The sequence below is a fragment of the Ursus maritimus genome, unplaced genomic scaffold (genome assembly GCF_017311325.1).
Source record: "Ursus maritimus isolate PB19 unplaced genomic scaffold, ASM1731132v1 scaffold_23, whole genome shotgun sequence".
Classification (NCBI taxonomy): domain Eukaryota; kingdom Metazoa; phylum Chordata; class Mammalia; order Carnivora; family Ursidae; genus Ursus; species Ursus maritimus.
Window position 1 is genome coordinate 10,110,898 of NW_024424786.1, and position 19,134 is coordinate 10,130,031.

Consider the following 19,134-nt stretch of genomic DNA (forward strand, 5'->3'; position numbering starts at 1 on the left):
CAAAGTAGTTGTAGAGATATGGTCATCTTGTGTTAATAAATTCAGATGTCAGGAAGAGGCCGTGTATAAATCCTCAGAGTATCTGAAGTAATCAGCATAGCTAAGTATCAGTTCTATCCCATATTCCCCCAACTGGACTGTTAGTGGTGACATTACACTCCCAACTTGAAGGCCTGATTATAGGAATTTTGGCACAAGACGTCCAGAGGAGCTTGGAACATTCCAGAAGCATTCCTGCCTCTCCCTGAGGGAACAGAGAGCTCTCATACCCAGGAGCTAAAGTACCTGCAAACTCCACATGAACTCACCCTCTCCACCTTCCCTCAAACAACAGAGGGAAGGTTCCTTCTTCATGAGAGCCTGTATCCACATTCAGACAAAGTTGGACATTGTTAAATTGTGATGGGAAAAAATGTGGATAGCATAAACTTCTGAAATGTGTGTCTAATGCTTACTTCATAGGTTTATTATATTCTTTCACGGTGTCCTTTTGGCATAGAAGATGGGAAGAAAAAGTTTGGGATTGAAAGACTGCTAACTTCTAATACTTACTCATCCGCCTATCCACTCCATGATGTAAGTATAAGCTTGGTTTTGAAATACTGAGCCCACTTTCCCTCTGACATTCAGAGGTCGCCTTGTTGGGAGAGAGAATCTTCCCTTTGCTTCCCCTTTTATGACAGGTTGCTTAATTCTTTTTCATGTTGGGAAAATCCCCCAAAGCCTCCCTAGTTCCCAGTGAGAACTTTACCGGTTATGCTGAAATACATGGTCAATACCTCTTTACACTGTGGTTTCAATGGAAATTTATTTTTAAAAAATGTTGCCTTTGTATGTGAATTTCCTTTAGAACCCATATTGAAGACAGCAGTTTTATTTAAAAAAAAAAACACTACACAATAGAATATTTGGAAATTTCTATGTGAACCCATTAGATCTTTTCTCACTTATAAAGTTTTGACTTAAATTATATGCATTTATGTATTCATTCATTAGATACATGATTGGTTTTCATTATAGGCATACCTCCTTTTCTTGTGCCTTGCTTCATGGAACATTGAAGATATTGTGGGTTGTTTTTTTTGTTGTTGTTGTTTGTTTGTTTTGTTTTTTTTACCAGTTGAAGTTTTCTTGCAACCCTGTGTCATGGAAGTCCATTGGCACCATTTTTCCAACAGCATTTGCTTACTTCATGTCTCATTAAAAAGTGAATTTTTTTGGTTTCCCACTGCATATATAAGTTGTTTACACTAAACTGTAATCTATTCAGTGTGCACTACGTTATGCCTAAAAAATGTACATACCTTAATTAAAAAGTACTTTATTGCTAAAAAATGCTAACCATCCTCTTAGCCTTCAGCGAGTTGCAGTCTTCTTGCTGGTGGAGGGTCTTGCCTCCGGATGGCTGGGGACTGATCAGGGTAGTGATTGCTGAAGGTTGGGGTGGCTGTGGCTGCATGTTGAAATAAGAAAATGAAGTCTGACACATCGATTTGACTCTTCCTTTCACAAATGATTTCTCTGTAGGGAGAGATGCTTTTTGATGAACTAGGTCTGTTCAACGCTGTCTCGTTGATTATCTTTGATATGTTTTCTATGAGAGTACAGCAGAATTTTCCAAAATGGGTGGCAGTTTTTATTAGGGAGTACCAATTCAGATGAAATTAACTCCAGTGTTAGAGAAACCATCCTCCTTCCCCAACCCTCTCCCTCCCTCCACACACATTTTTTTCCCCCTCTGGGGCGAAAGAACTTCTAGGGGATTAAAGATTCAATATAATGCCATGGTCATTTGGTAGAGAGATATATAGTGGGTAATACTATACAATGCGTTATCTGTCAGTCTTTCTTCACAAAAGGGCTCATTTCCTTTTAGAAGATTTTGAGGATTGTTGGTTTGTTTTTAGGGCATTAATTCTCATTTTACTATTACCAGGTCATTAAGCCAAACTAACATCCTCAAGTCACCAGCAACTTTAATCTGTACATCCAGCCTTCCAGCTGAGTTATTTGTGATCACTAGAAAATCAGTGGTACTTAGCTGTTGTGAGAGATCGTTGTAACTTACTGTTAGTTTTACTTTTTTTTTTTCTTTTTTTCTATCCTGAATGCAAGGTTAGGTACTGGATTTTCCCTCTGTGCTTTCAAGAATCATTTTTCAAGATACCCAAATAGGCTACCTTTTTATTTCATTTTTCAAGACTCAGTAGGATTAGCTGCAGAAGAAGAAAAAAGTTGGAATCTAGGTGATATAAAATCTTATACCTTATCATATAGAGATTTTCACATGTGCTTAATTTTCAGTTGGTTGTTTATTCATGTTGTCCTCAGCAGTTCACTTGTCTGCGCGAACAGTTAAAAGAATGTGTTGAACTGCCATGCGTAGACAATACTCTGCTCTGTCCTGAAGGGATATTATTAAGAAGGCAACTCAGTATGTAACACTGGGAAAATCTTATGCATGAAACAGTACTGAGGGTCTTTGGTGCTGACGTTTGTCATGCGTGTTTTAAATTTTCTGGGAAATTGTGTCAATGATTACCAGTGAGGACCAGACAAGTGCGGAGGAGATTCCTGTCATAGCACTATGACCGGTCACTGAACTTTGCTTGAGTACAATTTTTCCATCTATAAAATAAAAGTGTTAGTGTATTTCGAAAGTCCCAGCCAGTTATACAGTCAGCATGAATCCCTAGTAGAATTTGAGTAGAGAAGAAAGGGCATTCCATAGGAAAGAGCAGCTGGAGTATGGCCAGAGTCTCAAATGTTAACTTGTGTTTTTAACTCCCTGAGTGGAGGATCTTAATGATTATCACTATTGTCATAGTTTATTGTAGATTTTAGGAGATAGTTGTGTATCAGTGGAATATGAAAGTTCAAATCAAAAGGAAAAGAACAATTTGCCTCATGCACTAACCTTAAAAAGCTGTGTTTGTTTACTTCATCCCTGTCTTTTGCTTTGTCATTCAAGTACTTTCTTTTTGAATATCTGTAGGGTCAATATTGGAAGCCTTCAGAACCTCCCAATCCTGTCAATGAGAGGTACATACTTTGCCAGAATTGGGCTCGGTTTTCCTATTTTTACAAGGAGCAGCCTTTAGATTTGATTAGGTAAGTTCCTTACATTGTATCAAACTGATTAAAGCATGATGAGGTGATTTTTTATTCACAATAGCATCTCATTCCCTTTCTTTTACCACTGTTTTCACCCGCTACATGTTACATCTTCCTAGATTTGTATCCATACGATCATTGAGTCACTCCTTTGGTGCGCAGAATGCTGTTGCTGGAAAGCTCTTAACCATGCAGAGGTAGCTTGATAATTCAGAGGTTGGGCGTTTAGGTATTTAGGTAGGCGGGTTCAGATCCAAGTTCTTCCCCTTAGAGGCTACATAAACTTGGTCAAATTATTTAACCTCTATGAGGCTCATCTGTAAAATGGGAATAACAATGGTACTTTCCTTATGGGGCTATTTAGTAATGAGATGAGACATGTATATGTTTTAGCATAGGGACTAGCACTTAGTGCTTCATATATATTAGTTTTGTTTTGTTTTCTTTTGTTTTTCTCTGAGTCCAGGAAGTTAGAAGATAGCAGAAAGCTTGTGTATGGAGGTGTGTGTGTGTGTGTGTGTGTGTGTGTGTGTGTGCGCACATGCGCGCGTAGATCTCAGAGATCCGTCAAGGCGCTGGTTCCCTGACCTCAATTCTTTAGACCGTTTCATTGGCTAAGCAAGAAGACTGCCGCTGCAGGTTCCTGCCTTGAGCCCCAACAATACCCCGTACATACCGGATGTCGGAGGACTCGTGCTGTGATTTCAGTAAAGGTGATTTCAGTAAAGATGAGACCCTGGTTGCTACACACCTCGTGTTTCACTCGGTGATTTACGCGGGTAGTGCTATGCTTGCACAACATCACCCTGTCCTTTTCATGAGACTGATTTTGGTGCATACGTCCAAATCAGTTGAACAGTTATCTCAACGGTTTCGTTTAAGGCAAATAAGGGGAAATTCTTAAGAACAAATGAAAGGCAGATAGCACAGATAAGCTGGTATTTTTTATAAATCATTACATGAATTCTTCGTTGGATAGGTGTTTTAATTGTTTTGAATAATGGTCATTTAAATTTTTAAATGGAAAGTTATTATAATAAGAAGATGAAAAACTTCTGAAAGTTATTAAATTTACGCTAGCCACTGTCACCTGATTAAATATCTGAGTTTCCATTTTGTCATAAAAGGAAATTTGCAAGGGCTAACAAAGTATTACAGACATAGCCCCACTGACCCAAGATGCAATGTGTTTGTATATACCTAGGGTATATATTTAAATTTTTTAAACGACAAAAGAAGCACATTTATGAGCAATTCAAATCCTAAAGAGACTTGCAAAGTCTTAAGTGAAATCCTACCTCTGTCGAACTTTGCAGAAGCAACTGCCCTTGATTTGGTATATCTGTTCAGTTCTATTTTTATGTGCATGCATAATAAAATGCATACACAATCGTATTTTTTCCTTAGAAAAAGCAAAGGCATCTTTATTTACTTTCTACTGTGATTTTCTTTTTGTGTTAAATAATATATTATTGGTACTCCTCCAGAATACACATGTATCTATCTCATGCTTTTTAACAGAACACGGAGTGCTGTATTATAAATGTTGCAAAATTCATTTATCTGTTTTTCTGTCGGAAAACAGGCTGTCCCAGATTTTTCGCTATCACAAACCTGCTGCTAAGGACATTTGCAGACATTGGGCCCTTGGAAAATGTTTTCATAGCATATTTTTAGAGAAGCATAGTCATCAGAATAGTTTATATAGTTTACATAGTTTTTATTGTTCAAAATATATTTAAAGTATGTATTCATTTAACATTTTAAACTATCAACAGGTGTTTCTGCTTTGAGTATTCTCCAAAGGTTTGTATTTATGACCCTAGGTATATACAAACACATTACATCTTGGGTCAGTGGGGCTATATCTGTAATACTTTGTTAGCCCTTGCAAATTTCCTTTTACGACAAAATGGAAACTCAGATATTTAATCAGGTGACAGTGGCTAGCGTAAATTTAATAACTCTTAAAAGTTTTTCATCTTCTTATTATAATAACTTTCCATTTATAGCAAGTTATACTGCTTTTCTAGTTCAATGATGAAATGATATTTTTAAATAAATGTAAAATTTTAACAAAATTTAATGTAAAGAACTGATAACGTAGGTGAAAAGTTTTTAACTAGGTAACTGAAAAGGCAAAAAAGAAGACACTATGTTATCACAGAGGTAGCAACTGCAGAAAACAACTATTATCCCTAAGGTTTCTTTTTAGTGGTTATGTAAGATAATATTCTTTTTCTAAGAAGAGACAATGAAATATTTAGGGGTAAAGGACCATGACATATTCAACCAACTTATTTTCAAATGGTTCATCAAAAGATATCTACATCTATATCCATTTCTGTATATATCTATATTGTCAAAGGCAGATATTGATATATAGATATAGATATATAGATAAACATCTATATCTCTTCATATATGAAGAGAGAGAGAGAAAGTTGTATGAAGAGAGAGAAAGTACAAATGGAACATTTTTACAATAAAAGAATTAAAGAGTATATGGAAGTTATCTGAATTATTATTGCAACTTTTCTGTATACTTGAAATTATTAACAAATGGAGACCTTAATAAAAGAAGAGTACAGAAGTACATCCACACATATATGGTCAGTTGATTTTCAATAAAGGTGCCTGGTTATTCACTGGGGAAAAGATAGTCCTGTTAATAGTCCATTTGTTAGAACAAATGGAACTCCATATGCAAAACAGGTATCTCAGTCCCTTCCTGTACAAAAATTTAAACTAACTTGAAATGGATCAGGGAACTTCATGTAAGGGCTAAAACTACAAAACTTGTAGAAGAATGTTTAGGTGAAAAATTTATATGGCCTGGGATTGAGCCTTTTCAGAAAAGGCACAAAAAGTACAATTTAAAAATACATAAATTTGACTTCATAAAAATAAAAAAAAAAGTCTGCTCTTTAAAAGACACTGTTATAAAAATAAAAAGGCAAACCACATGCTGGAGAAAATACTTGCAGCACACATAGCGACAAAGGACATCTAGAATATTTAAGGAAATCTTACAATTCAATAATATAACAAAATCATTAAAAATAGACAAAAGATTATAACAGATACTTTACCAAAGAAAGATATTTATGGATGGCCAGTTAGTAATCAAAAAACACATAGCATCTGTATTCACTAGAGGAATAAAAATTAAAACATCTGTCTTTGAGATACTACTATACCACCCACTATAATAGCTAAACTCTAAGAGATTGACAGCAGTAAGTGCTGACAGAGATGTGGAGCAACTTGAAATCTCTAAGTAATGCTGGAATGCAAAACGGTGGAGCAACTCTACAAAAAAATTTGACTCTACAAAAAAGTTTCTTATTAAGTTAAATATGCACTTTTTGTATGACCCAGCAATTCTCCTACTAAGTCTTTATCCTGGAAAAATGAAGCATATATCCACAGAAACACCATTATTTGAAAGTTCATAGCAGCCTAACTCATAATAAGAAAAACCTGGAAACAACTCAAAGGCCCATCAACTGATAAATGGATAAACAAATTATCATGTATTCACACAATGGATTTTTTCCTCTGAGATAAATTACTGATACATACAGCATCAAAGGATGAATCTTCAAAGCATTTTGCTAAGGAAAAGAAGCAGGCCATTGAGAGATTGCATAGTCTTATGTTTCCATTTATAAAACATTATTCTGGAAAAGACACAACTATAGGGACCTAAATTAAAGGAGGAGTTGCCCAGATCTGGGTGTTGGGGAAGGAGTTAACTGCAAGGGTCTCAAGGGAGCTTTTTGGGATGATGGAAATGATCTGTATTGTGGCGGTAGTTATGTTGCATGATTGCAGGGTTCTTGTCTCATGGAGCTGAAGTATGAATCTTGTGACAAATAGGGTGAAGTGAAGTGAAAGTTTATTAAGGCAAGTTGAGAACAGAAAGGAAAGCTCTCTAGAGTGAGAGGGGTCCCGGATGGTTTGCCATTGCTGGCTTTTATGGTCAGTCTGACCAGGGAACTTGGTAAATATCTCGTCTATAACATTTAAGACAAACAAGTTGGATTTGTAAATATTTTGAAAATATCTCGTCTATATTTAGAACAAACAAGGTGGATTTGGTATGTTTTCTTCCCTCTAGTTAGTATCTTGTGTATAACATTTTTCCACATCTGGAATTTCTTTTTTTTTAAGATTTTATTTGTTTGAAAGCAAGAGACAGCATGAGGCGGGAGGCAGAGGGAGAGGGAGAAGCGGACTCCACGCTGAGCAGGGAGCCTTTGTGGGACTTGATCCCAGGACCCTGAGATCATGACCTAAGTTGAAGGCAGATGCTTAACAGACTGGGCCACCCAGGCACTCCAACATATCTGGGATTTATTTCTGTGAGCCTGGTCACATAGCCACCTACCTAGCCTCACCTATCTCTTACTCAGTTACTTGAATGCATGCATCAAATTATACACTTAGGTGCATTTTATTACATATGAATTACACCCCAATCAATTTGAAAACCCTACTCTTAGAGGATTAACTTTTTGGGATAGAGGGTGAGATGGGGTTTGGTGAAAAAACTCAGAGGGGGAAAGGGGAATTCCTTCTTGGAGAAATGAGCACCATTGGCTTGGAGGAGCTGCAATCCTTACACGATGACCTGGACACAGTGTTGAAAGCTGTCCCCCAAAGATATTCCTAGTACAGGTGAGACACGCCTGGGGACTCCCCAGGATGCCTGGAAGGAAATGACGCAGGAGATGGAGGGCAAGGCCTGCGGTTATGCAGGTAGGAAGTGGCAATTGGATAGTGGATTCCTAGATTAACACTTAATGTGATCTCATTTCTGTACCAGTCATTAAGCTATCATTCCTCAGCTGCAGCCCACCTTTCTATAATCTGCTCTGTGAAATTGAGGCTGGAACTCTGAATATCACCAGTATGCTTTACCAGTGAGCTCACTGCTGGGCTCTGCCAGCAAGAAGCACTGAGGAGACCGAAAGATGGGAGGAGAAAAAGAGGATTTGTTTCTCTTGTTTTTTTAATGTGTTTCCTGTTTGCTTCCTGTGAGCACTTCCCCGACAACGCTTCTTTCCTGACTGTGGCAGTGCTTTCCTATTGCTGTGGCTGAATGCTGTTTACAGTTGGGCCAACACTTGCAGATCCAGCCCCATCAGATAGCCCACAGCTTGCCAGGACCTCCTCCTCGGAGGCCTGGGTCTCAGCCCCACCTGCCCCCTCCTGTGACTTTAGAGATAGCAGCACTGGCCATGGACACCGTCTTTGGGGATGACTTTTAGCTCCGGGAGCACCAGGTTGTTGCTGATAATTTTGAGCATCCAGTCGAAGTGCGATCCTGTCTCACAACTCTCTATATTTTTCCCCCTTGCTTCCAATAAGCTCCTCATTTTTAAAATATTAATTTTGATTATCCAGTTAAGAATTTGTTTGATTGCTCCACTGTTTTTACCCTGCTAGTAATAAACAATCTATGGGAAGTTCTGCTACTCATTTCTCCCTAGACTTAGCGTGAGAATCATTCTCACCTGAACCCAAGAGTCAGTCACCGTTTGGGTTGCAAAAATGAGTTTCCAGCTGCAGCACTCCTTCCACATTTACTAGTTGTCCCTCAACGTTCTTTCACCAAAGTTCCATTGGGAGCCCTTGGAACTGGATCCCGTGTCTTCTAACATTCTTTCTTTTTTCCTTCCTGAAACTCTACCCTTCTCACTTCTGGCAAAATAAGGCTTATTTCAGTTTGTTTTCAATGTTAGTTAAAACCCAGATGCAGCACTCCTTCCCAGATCCGTTTCACCCATTCCTTGCCCTCTTCTCTCATTCCCTATCCCTTCTAGCTCGCCAACTTTGTTGTTTCCTGATTTATCTTTATCAAAAGAAGCAGGTATGTGTATTCTTTAAAATTTCTCCTTATTAAACAGAAGTGGCATTCTATATAGACTCTTCAGCACTTTGCTCTTTTCACTTAGCGAAATATCCTGAAGATCAATGCATATGAATTCAGGGAGACATCGTCATTCATTTTTCCGCTTTCTGGTACACCATTACATGTCCTTGGACATTTAGGTAGTTTCTAGTATTTCATAATTACAAAGAAAAGTGCTTCAGTGACTAACAATGGATATGTGTATTTCTGTATTGTTGGGAGTGTCTTTAGGGTCCGTACGCGTGAGGTTGTTGGGTTGCAAGGTAAGTGCATATGTAGTTGTGTTAAAAATTGCCAAATTCCCTCTCAGTGGGATTGGACTATTTGGAATCCCCACCAACAGTGTATGAAAGTGCAGAGTGCACTGTCAAGTTTTCTAATTCTTGCTAGCTGACGGGTGAGAAATGGTATTTTAGTGTAGTTTTAATTTGTATTTCCCTTTATGCATGAAATTGAACATTTCTTCATAAGTTAAGGGACATTTTTGTAGCTATTTTAATGAATTGTATATTCATATCTTTTGTCCATTTTTCTACAGAATTTTTGCCTTCTTTACGTCTTTAAATTTTTTATATACTGAGGTTTTATAACACTTTATAATACGGATTCCTAATATTTCTCCAAATTTGTCATTTTAATTTTGACTTTGCTTATTTTTTTTTTTTTAATTTGTTTGGTTGTTTGGTTTTTGCCATGTAGAAGTATTTTCTTATTTTACATGAAGTCAACTTTATAAAAATTTTTATTGTTTTGGATTTTTAGTGACAATGCCTTTTTCGTACACACAAGTTGTAGAGGAATTCTCCTACATTTCCTTTTACTTCCATAGTTTCATTTTTTATGTTTAGATTCCTGATCCATTTAGAATTTACTCTTACATTTCATGTGAGGAGTAGATCTAATTTTATCTACTTGTCCCAACACCATTTATTAAGAAGTTTATTGATGTCCCAGTGGTTTGAGGTACTACCTTTATCTTATACTAGATTTCTATATGCTTTTGAGTTTCTTTCTGGATATTCTGTTTTATTCCTTGGATCTAGCTAGCTACTCATGTATCAGTACCAGGCTGTTCTCATGTAGCACCTTTGCTGCAGTATGTTTTACTATGTAGCACTATGTAGTATGTTTTAAAATCTGGTTGGGCTAATACTTCATCATAGCTTTTACTCTCAGTGTTTCCTTGTACATTCTGCATATTTATTCTTCCATATAAACTTTAGTATCAACTTATCTAGCTCTTTACTAAAAAACAGATCATTGGTATTTGTATGGGAATCACATTAAATTTATAAATTAACTTAGGTAGAACTGATAGTTTCATGATAATTCAGTCATTCTAATCAAGGAAAAGGCATGTCAAGGAAAAGATATCTCTTTGTTCAAGCCTACTTTTGGGTTTTTCAGGAGTCTTTAGATTTTTCTTTGTGTAGGTTAGGCAACGTTCTTAGGCTTAATCCTAGATATTTTATATATTTTTTTGCTAGTATAAATTATGTATTCTCTTATATCTTCTAACCTGTTATTATTTATATATTGAATGCTATTGATTCTTGCATCTTAATTTTATATTCTGACACCTTGATGAATTCTTCATTGAATTAATTTTATAATTGATTATTTAAGGTTATCCTGGTATATTACTATGTCTTATTTATTTATTTATTTATTTATTTATTATTTTTTAAAAGATTTACTTATTTGAGATAGAGAGAGAGAGAGAGAGAGAGAGGGCATGCATGCATGAGTAGAAGGGGCAGAGGGAGAGAGAAACTCAAGCAGACTCCACACTGAGCATGGAGCCTGATATGGGGCTTGATCTCATGACCCTGAGATCACAACCTGAGTTGAAAACAAGAGTCGGATACTTAACCAACTGTGCCAGCCAGGTATCCCACTTGTCATTTTTAAATAGAAATAGGTCACTTTTTTCTTTACCAATTCTTAGGTCTCCAGTTATTTTCTTTTGTTCAGTTGCATTGGCTAGTAATTCCAGAACAACATTAAATAGTAGTGAGATAGTGGGTGTCCTCGCTTGGTGGAAATGCCTCCAGGGTGTCCTCATGAGTAGAAAATTCTTTTGTCCTTGAATATTACTTTATCATTTTGCTAGGAAGCTTCGAGAGTTTTGTTTGCTTGCTTGTTTGTTTTAAAATCTGGTTGTTTTAACACATTATGTTTTGGAGGTGATTGTTCTAAGTTAGTTTTTCCTGGTTCCTACTGGATCCTTTCAATGTATACCTTCTATTTTTTTTTTTTTTCCTTCTGGAAAGTGTTCTTGGATTATAGTTTTAAAATATCAGGGGCACCTGGGTGGCTTGGTCGTTAAGCGTCTGCCTTCAGCTCAAGGCATGATCCTAGAGTCCTGGGATCGAGCCCCACATAGGGCTCCTCCGCTGGGAGCCTGCTTCTTCCTCTCCCACTCCCCCTGCTTGTGTTCCCTCTCTCTCTGGCTGTCTCTCTCTCTGTCAAATAAATAAATAAAGTCGTTAAAAATAAATAAATAAATAAAATAAAATATCAGCTCTTTTCCAGTGTTTTGATTTTCTTTGTACTCCAGTTATACCTATGTTGGTCTTTTTTGGCCTGCCTTTATATCAAACAATTTCTCTGAGACTCCTTTTACTTCTCCATGTCATTTTCATTCTTCTGACAGGTTTCCTGTTTTTCTTCCTGTCTTTTATTAGATTTTCACTTAGTTGTCCCTTTATTCTCTCTCTTGAATACTTCATAATTGCACTTGCTCTCTGGTACCTCAGGTTTGTGGCAGCAGGTGGCAGGTGCTCTGTTGGAATTGGGTTTTTACTTATAGGTGTTATATATCATGGTGTTCTCTGTCATGATGCTTAAGGCCTGTATTGGGTATGGTTTTATTTCTTCTCCTTGTTGATTTTATGGTTTTTAGGAAAAGTTTTAGAGACTTGGTAGCACTTGATAGCAAGATAATAAAAATAAAAACATCCTTAAAAAGAGAAAGGAATTGTCCATAGACGCATGATTACCATGCACACAGTTCCTTTAATGAACATTCATTAAACATCACTAGATACCAGGCAAGAAAGTAGGGCTACAAAGATAATCAGAACTTGGTATCCTAATATGAATATATTTGCGGGAAGACACCCAAATGTATAATGATTATAACAGAGCGATAGGAAAGAACAGAGCACAGATGAAAAAGCACCTACTTTTATGAGAAGCTCAGGGAAAGTTTCACAGCACTTATTCTTGAGCTGTGTCTTGAAAGATAAGTAGTAAGCTCCAAAGTAAACAAGTTAGGTAAGAATGTCTCAGGCGGAGAGACATCGTACAGGGCACTGGGCTGAGAAGAGCATTGTACGTTTAGTTCTTCATGTAGGAGGAGGAGCAGGTGAGACGTGAATGTTTATCAGGAACATCATGCAGAACACTGCTAAAAGAAGGGATAAAACCACTTGAAGGAGGAAGAAGACATGGCTCAGTTTTTGGTTTAGAACCATCACATCATTGGAAATAAGGAAGATAGTTGAGAGACGGATGCAAGATTGAAATCAGGGAAGTAAGGAGGCTATTAAAAATTTTCAGTAATAGGTATTGAAGGTCACAGGCAAGATACCGGTAATAGGAAAGAGAGGAGACTATGGATTAGAAAAAGATTTTTATAACAAAATTTATTGCATTTAGTGGATGATTGGATATGGAAAATTAAAAAAAAAAAAAAAGGAAAACAAGATGACTTGGGATGGCTAGAATGAGATTCAGAATTTAGGAGTCTGATTTCTGAGATTTCACATAGTTCACATTACCTCTACACCAAACTTAAGTTCCATGTTCAAACATTTCTAAATTGTTTTGCTGTCTTTTGGATACTGATCATTTTGTCATATTAGATTTGATTTTTAAAGAAAAAATAGGAATTGGTTTATCAGTCTTCCGTATTATATGCCCTCTGATCCTATTTTTTCTTTCCAATTTAAGAGCTCTCTGTATTTTTTCTTTTGATATCACCTATTTTGAGTGGCTTAATTCTTAACATATGCCTATATAGTAAATAGCTTAGAGTAAGTATATTTATAGGGAATATAATTATGCTATTCAAATGTCATAAATTCACTATAAAAATGAATCCCTTTTAATCAAATGTTTGCACTGTTTGCTCATTCCTCAAGCCCATACTCAGCTCAATTGTATCATCATTCTTTTGATTATTTGCTGATTATTTCCAGACTAAGTCTTGGAAATACAAAATTAGACCAGTGCCTTCTCACCAGATCTCACAAACAATATTAGTGAATGTCTCCTACCTGTCAACATGCTGTTCAGATGCTATGGGGCCACAGATGGATTTAAAGTCTAGTAAGTAAAATGGGCAGAATAAGAAAATACCGTAGGTGTGAATATAAGGCTCATTTTTCTAAAAATAAATACTCAAAAGAAAGATTATCTTTATATTTGAGTCTTTATAGAGTATCTCATATTACTAGAGTTCTCGCCTTTTCTTTGTTACGAATAATGAGATAATTTAACACCTTAAATGTTATTTCAATACTGTGTACATTTTTACCATAATACAAGTCTGAGATATCTTTTGCATTTACATTTGTAAGATATGGTTTTGTTGTTACTCTGTGATTGCTAAGCTTCCGAAGTCCAAAGTTTAGTAAAATAAGTTCTATGATTCCATGTATAATAAATGCTTATCTGAGAATTTCTCTTTTAAAGAATTTTTTAATACTAAATTAAAGATCTGAAGTTCTTGAAGACTTTTTTCTTTTTTTTAATTCTCAAGGAGTTAGATTCTTGAAATTTGAAAGAGAAAAAAAGGTAGTTCTTTAAAAATAAGGTTGTTGAACTATCCAGTTCTTTATGAATTCCCAAAGAATTTTTCGGTTAAATCTATAGCAGTAATATTGATATCTTCACTTCAAAAAATGATTGGTTTTGTAATTTTTTAATGCTTTCCTTTTTTTTAAATTTTATTTATTCGACAGAGATAGAGACAGCCAGTGAGAGAGGGAACACAGGCAGGGGGAGTGGGAGAGGAAGAAGCAGGCTCATAGCAGAGGAGCCTGATGTGGGGCTCGATCCCATAACGCCGGGATCACGCCCTGAGCCGAAGGCAGACGCTTAACCTCTGTGCCACCCAGGCGCCCCGGTTTTGTAATTTTTAAAACATCAAGTGGAAATAGAGATGATGAATAGTAAATTCCACAAAATCAAATATTTTATCCTTTATTAAAAGATTTTGATGTTATGGGGCACCTGGGTGACTCAGTTGGTTAAGCATCTGCCTTTTGCTCGGGTCATGATCTCAGGGTCCTGGATCCAGCTCCGTGTTGGGCTCTGTGCTCAACAGGGAGTCTGCTTTTCCTTCTCCCTCTGTCCCTACCCCCGCTTGTGCTCTCTCATATCTGTCTCTCAAGTAAATAAACAAAATCTTAAAAAAGAGAGAGATTTTGATGTTATGCAGTATTGAAGTAATTGCTATATTTTTCAGCAGAAAAGAAAAAAATGAGTTCACTTATCCTAAGTGTAAGTGAACCTAAGGAATTTGTGAATGGCCAATTAACAAGGGACTATGATGGAGTTATACTTTGATTTCAAGTTTATAGTGATTTGAGGAACAGAACAAGAGAAAACAACAGTGCAAAAGTGTTTATAATCAGTGAAAAGAATGAAAGATGGGATAAGCAGTGAGATACCTATTTAATTAGAAAAGATTAGGAATTTTGAGCACTGAAGAATATGAGGTTCAATAAAATTAGTATTGGAAATAAGAAAATATGTAAATATTGGGAAATTATACCCTTATGTTTAGAGTTGTCTTCTTGAGCATGTATGGAAATTGCAAGTTAATATTAAGCGACGTAATAGATTGTGAATTAGCATGCTATTGGAACGCAGTGGGGATCACATCTATCTGCCTTGGAAACTGGGGAAAAATTTCACAGATTTGCTAAGCTGAATTCCATATGAATAAGGAGGATTAATCTGGTTTAAAAATATGTGTTTTTCGAGACAGAGAAGACTATATCCTCAGATTCCTTAAGGGATTCCTGAAGGGATTCTCAGATTCCTTAAGGGATTCCTTTGGACATGGTCTGAAAAACAAAAACAGAAACAAGAAAAAAACCTTGGTGGAGAGACTTAAAGATTTAAGACACGTAATGCTGTAACTTTTCAACTTTTTGTCAAAAGCAAGAGCTCAGTTGCGTATTTTGTGGAACTCTTATTAAGTGGTCATTTTTAATTCCTTGGTTTGCTACCCATCTCACAATCCTATAAACATCCACGAGAGATCCAAAATTGCAGGAAGATGGAAGCTTATACATAGAACCTTGTCTAATGTGGTCAGAGTACCTTCTTTATATTAGAAAGAGAAATAAATCAAAACTCCATTCACATTGTGAATGTAATTTGATCTTAATTGCTAGAAGTCATTGCAGAACGTTCTACACTTTATTTCAATACATTTAAACTCTCCTTAAAACTTAGAAGCTTTTCAAATTACCTCATTTCAAAATTAAAACTTCACTTATACTCAGTTGGTTTCTAACTCATATGTGTTATCTCCTTTAGTCTTTATACCAGTTCTGTGGGTAAGCATCATCCTGTGTTTTGTGTGGTGGAAACTAAAGTGAGGAGAGTTTAGTACCTTTACCAAAATTGCAGGGCTAGAAACAAAGGAGCCAGGACTACAGATCTTGTCTGTATACAAAACCAAAGCTCTCTGGAGGGTACCATTCTTCTAACCTTTGATCTTTTTTCTACCTTCTTTCATAGGAATTATTTTGGAGAAAAAATTGCCATGTATTTTGTCTTTCTTGGCTTTTACACCGAAATGCTGTCCTTTGCAGCTATCGTTGGCTTAGCTTGTTTCATTTACGGCTTATTATCAATGGATGGTAACTCAAACAGGTGAGTGCAGCTGAATTGCCCAAACAGAGAGAACGTCTTGCTGTTATACTGAGACTGTTGTTATTATTTCCCTGGCGTGTGTTTCAGAATGTTTCCTGATGGCAGGCAGATTATTGATATTTTTGAAAAAAACAAACCAAACCAAAACACCAAATATAACAGCTGCCCCTCACCTGGTGTTTTATGGAAAATCTGTAATGATCAACTCTAACGCTTCTGTCTCTCAAAACATGACTTGACCTACTACAGAAATTGCTGCTTTATTGCCCCTTTGCCATATGTGAGAAGCAGTATAAACAGTGGTTCTGTCACCTGAAAACACATCCCTTGGAAAATAACTTTGCTGTTCCCTCTGCAGCACTGAGATCTGTGACCCTACAATTGGAGGTCAGATTATCATGTGCCCACTCTGTGACCAAGTGTGTGATTATTGGAGACTAAATACCACGTGCTTGGCTTCAAAGGTATGTATGGATTGTGGAACAGTGAAAAGACTTGCAATTTCTCTCTCTTTTTTTTTATCACGTTTGATACTAAGTAGCCTTTGTGATGTTATTGCTATTTTTACAGATCTCCCATTTATTTGATAATGAGTCGACAGTGTTCTTTGCAATATTCATGGGAATTTGGGGTGAGTAAATAGTCACATAAAAAACAACTTTCTGGGGCGCCTGGGTGGCTTAGTGGTTAAGCGTCTGCCTTTGGCTCAGGGTGTGATCCCAGGGTCCTGGGATCTAGCCCCACATCAGGCTCCTCTCCTGGGAGCCTGCTTCTTCCTCTCCCACTCCCCCTGCTTGTGTTCCCTCTCTCGCTGGCTGTCTCTCTCTCTACATCAAATAAATAAATAAAATCTTAAAAAAAAATAACTTTCTCCCTATTATGTGTTATATAGCCCATCTGTATAGTGTATACAGATGGCATACCTTATATATCAAAGATGATTTGGGGCCTTTGTGTCTTTGCTAGCTAGCCTCAGTACACTGATAGAGTCTGCATCGGTGGTCTGTAGTCCTTGGTCCTTGGTCCAGAAAGGTCTTTATTAATCATCTCTTTATTTCCCTGAGAGATAATACCATTTTTGAAACTTTGTATGTATTTAGCTCACACTGTCTCCCAGTGCTATGGTAAAAAAAACCCAGCTCAGGAAGTACTTAATGCAGGAGAGAATACACATAAGTATTTGTTGGCTGGAAGATATTGAATCATGGGCACAAAGTTGAACAAAAATCAACAACTGTTGAAGGCTAATAAATCCATGTTTGAGTCTAAATTCCCTGTGTATAATTCTGGTTCCAGCTTCCAGTTCCATTTGTTAAAAATCTTCCATGTAAAGTGGAATTCCCCTTAATTTTGGAAATGTCCCCGTATTTCATCTTTTTCATTTTACATGAGAAGTAGAGGTGTCATGAAGTTGTTCCTGTGAGGAAAATATTTTATGTAAGAGTAACTCATCAGGAGGAAGCCTAAAGACTTCTAAAACATGTTCCAAATTTCAGGGGACTCTGGGAAAAAATAGACCCTTTTTCTTTCCAACTTAAAAAAAAAGTCTTCAACAATATGTGCATTTAAAAACTGGGCAAGAGAACAAGGGTAGCTTAATCCAGGCAAAAAGACACCCAAATGTGTGGGTGTGGGTGTGAAGCAGAGGGATTTAGCAGAGTTAAATGCTGAGCTGCTGTGCTCTGAAGAGAACAGCCTAGATTCAAAGAACAGAGAACAGAGAAATCTTACTAACAATCCTCTAATTACCCCAACTTTGCTAAGTCCAGCTATATCTTTCTCATGTGGCTTCCAAGTCCTTCCTCTGTCCTTACTCAGAATCAGCGGTGCATGAGAGGTGCACCAGTTACAGCAAATACGGTAGTGTGCAGTTGTTTCCAATGAGAGAGGGTGTGCACCCACAGCCACCTTCTATTTCATCGCAGATAGAGAAGCAGCCGGACATGGAACACGCAGACACTGGAAGAATTGTGAAGAAAAAGTTTACTCTAGTAGTGGGTTGGTTCACCTTTGGTTTTTGAGGATCGTGGCCAAATTTTAGGAAAACGGAACTTTGAGGATATTTGTTTTAGTACCACCACTAATAAATAATGAAGCCGAATCAAAGGATGAGTTGGCGGAATAGATGTGAAGAAAAACATTCTAGGTTAAAGGAACAACTAGTTCAAGGGATTGAGACCTGAAAATCATGCTTACTATGTTTTGTACGGGCAGATAGGAAATGCTTTTTATTTCACTTCTGGTTCATAATGAAAATACATACTCATCATAAAAAATTCAAATAGTATATAGAAGTAGAGAAAAAATAATGTTAACATTATTAGAAACAGAAACATTATCTTAGCCATGATATTTCAGAATCTTTTGCTCTGTGTGTGGGCATGTGGGTTCATATAATTTTACATAACTGATGTACATAGTTTTATGTCTACTCATTGTTTAAGCAGTGAGTGATGAGACTCCTTTCAGAGCAGTGGATATGTGGGTGTGTGTGTGTGGGCATGTGTATTTATGACTGAATAGAATTGCCTTTTATGAATTTATTACACTTTATGTAACCAGTTCTCTGTTGAGACATTTGGTCACTTCTCGCCCTCCCAAGTTTTATTGATATATATTTGATATTTCATATTGTATCAGTTTAAGGTGTACAACATGATGATTTGATATATATGTTTATACTGTAAAATGATAACCACATTAAGCTGGGTTAACATCCATCATTTCACTTACTTTTCTTATGATGAGAACATTTAAGGTCCACTCTTTTAACAACTTTTAATTACACAATGCAATATTTTTAAGTATAATCACCATTCTGTTCATTATATTGTAAGAGCTTATTAATCTTATACCCAAAATTTGTACCTTTTGACCACTTTCATCCATCCACCCCGCACTCCAATAACCACCAATCTATCTGTGTCTACAAGATTTTTTTAGATGCCACATACAAGTGAGATCATACAGTATTTGTATTTCTCTGATTTATCTCATTTAGCATAACATCCTTAAGGTCCATCCATGTTGTCACAAATGGGAGGATTTTCTTCTTTTTATGGATGGATGTTATTCCACTGTATACATATATGCCACATTTTCTTTACCCATTCATAGTCCATCAGTGGACACAGGTTATCTCCCTGACTTGGCTATTATAAATCATGCCACAGTAAACATGGGGATGCAGATATCACTTCAAA

At 36.6% G+C, this 19,134-nt stretch overlaps 1 protein-coding gene across 1 annotated transcript in view; it reads left to right on the forward strand.

Annotated features, from left to right (window-relative positions):
* Nucleotides 1–19,134, forward strand: part of ANO5 (anoctamin 5) — a 67,394-nt gene that overhangs the window by 14,208 nt on the left and 34,052 nt on the right. The window contains exons 6-10 of the mRNA XM_008686947.2: nt 463–576; nt 2,996–3,111; nt 15,797–15,931; nt 16,290–16,395; nt 16,502–16,562. Coding sequence (XP_008685169.2) covers nt 463–576; nt 2,996–3,111; nt 15,797–15,931; nt 16,290–16,395; nt 16,502–16,562 — 532 coding nt within the window. The remainder of the gene's footprint in view (nt 1–462; nt 577–2,995; nt 3,112–15,796; nt 15,932–16,289; nt 16,396–16,501; nt 16,563–19,134) is intronic.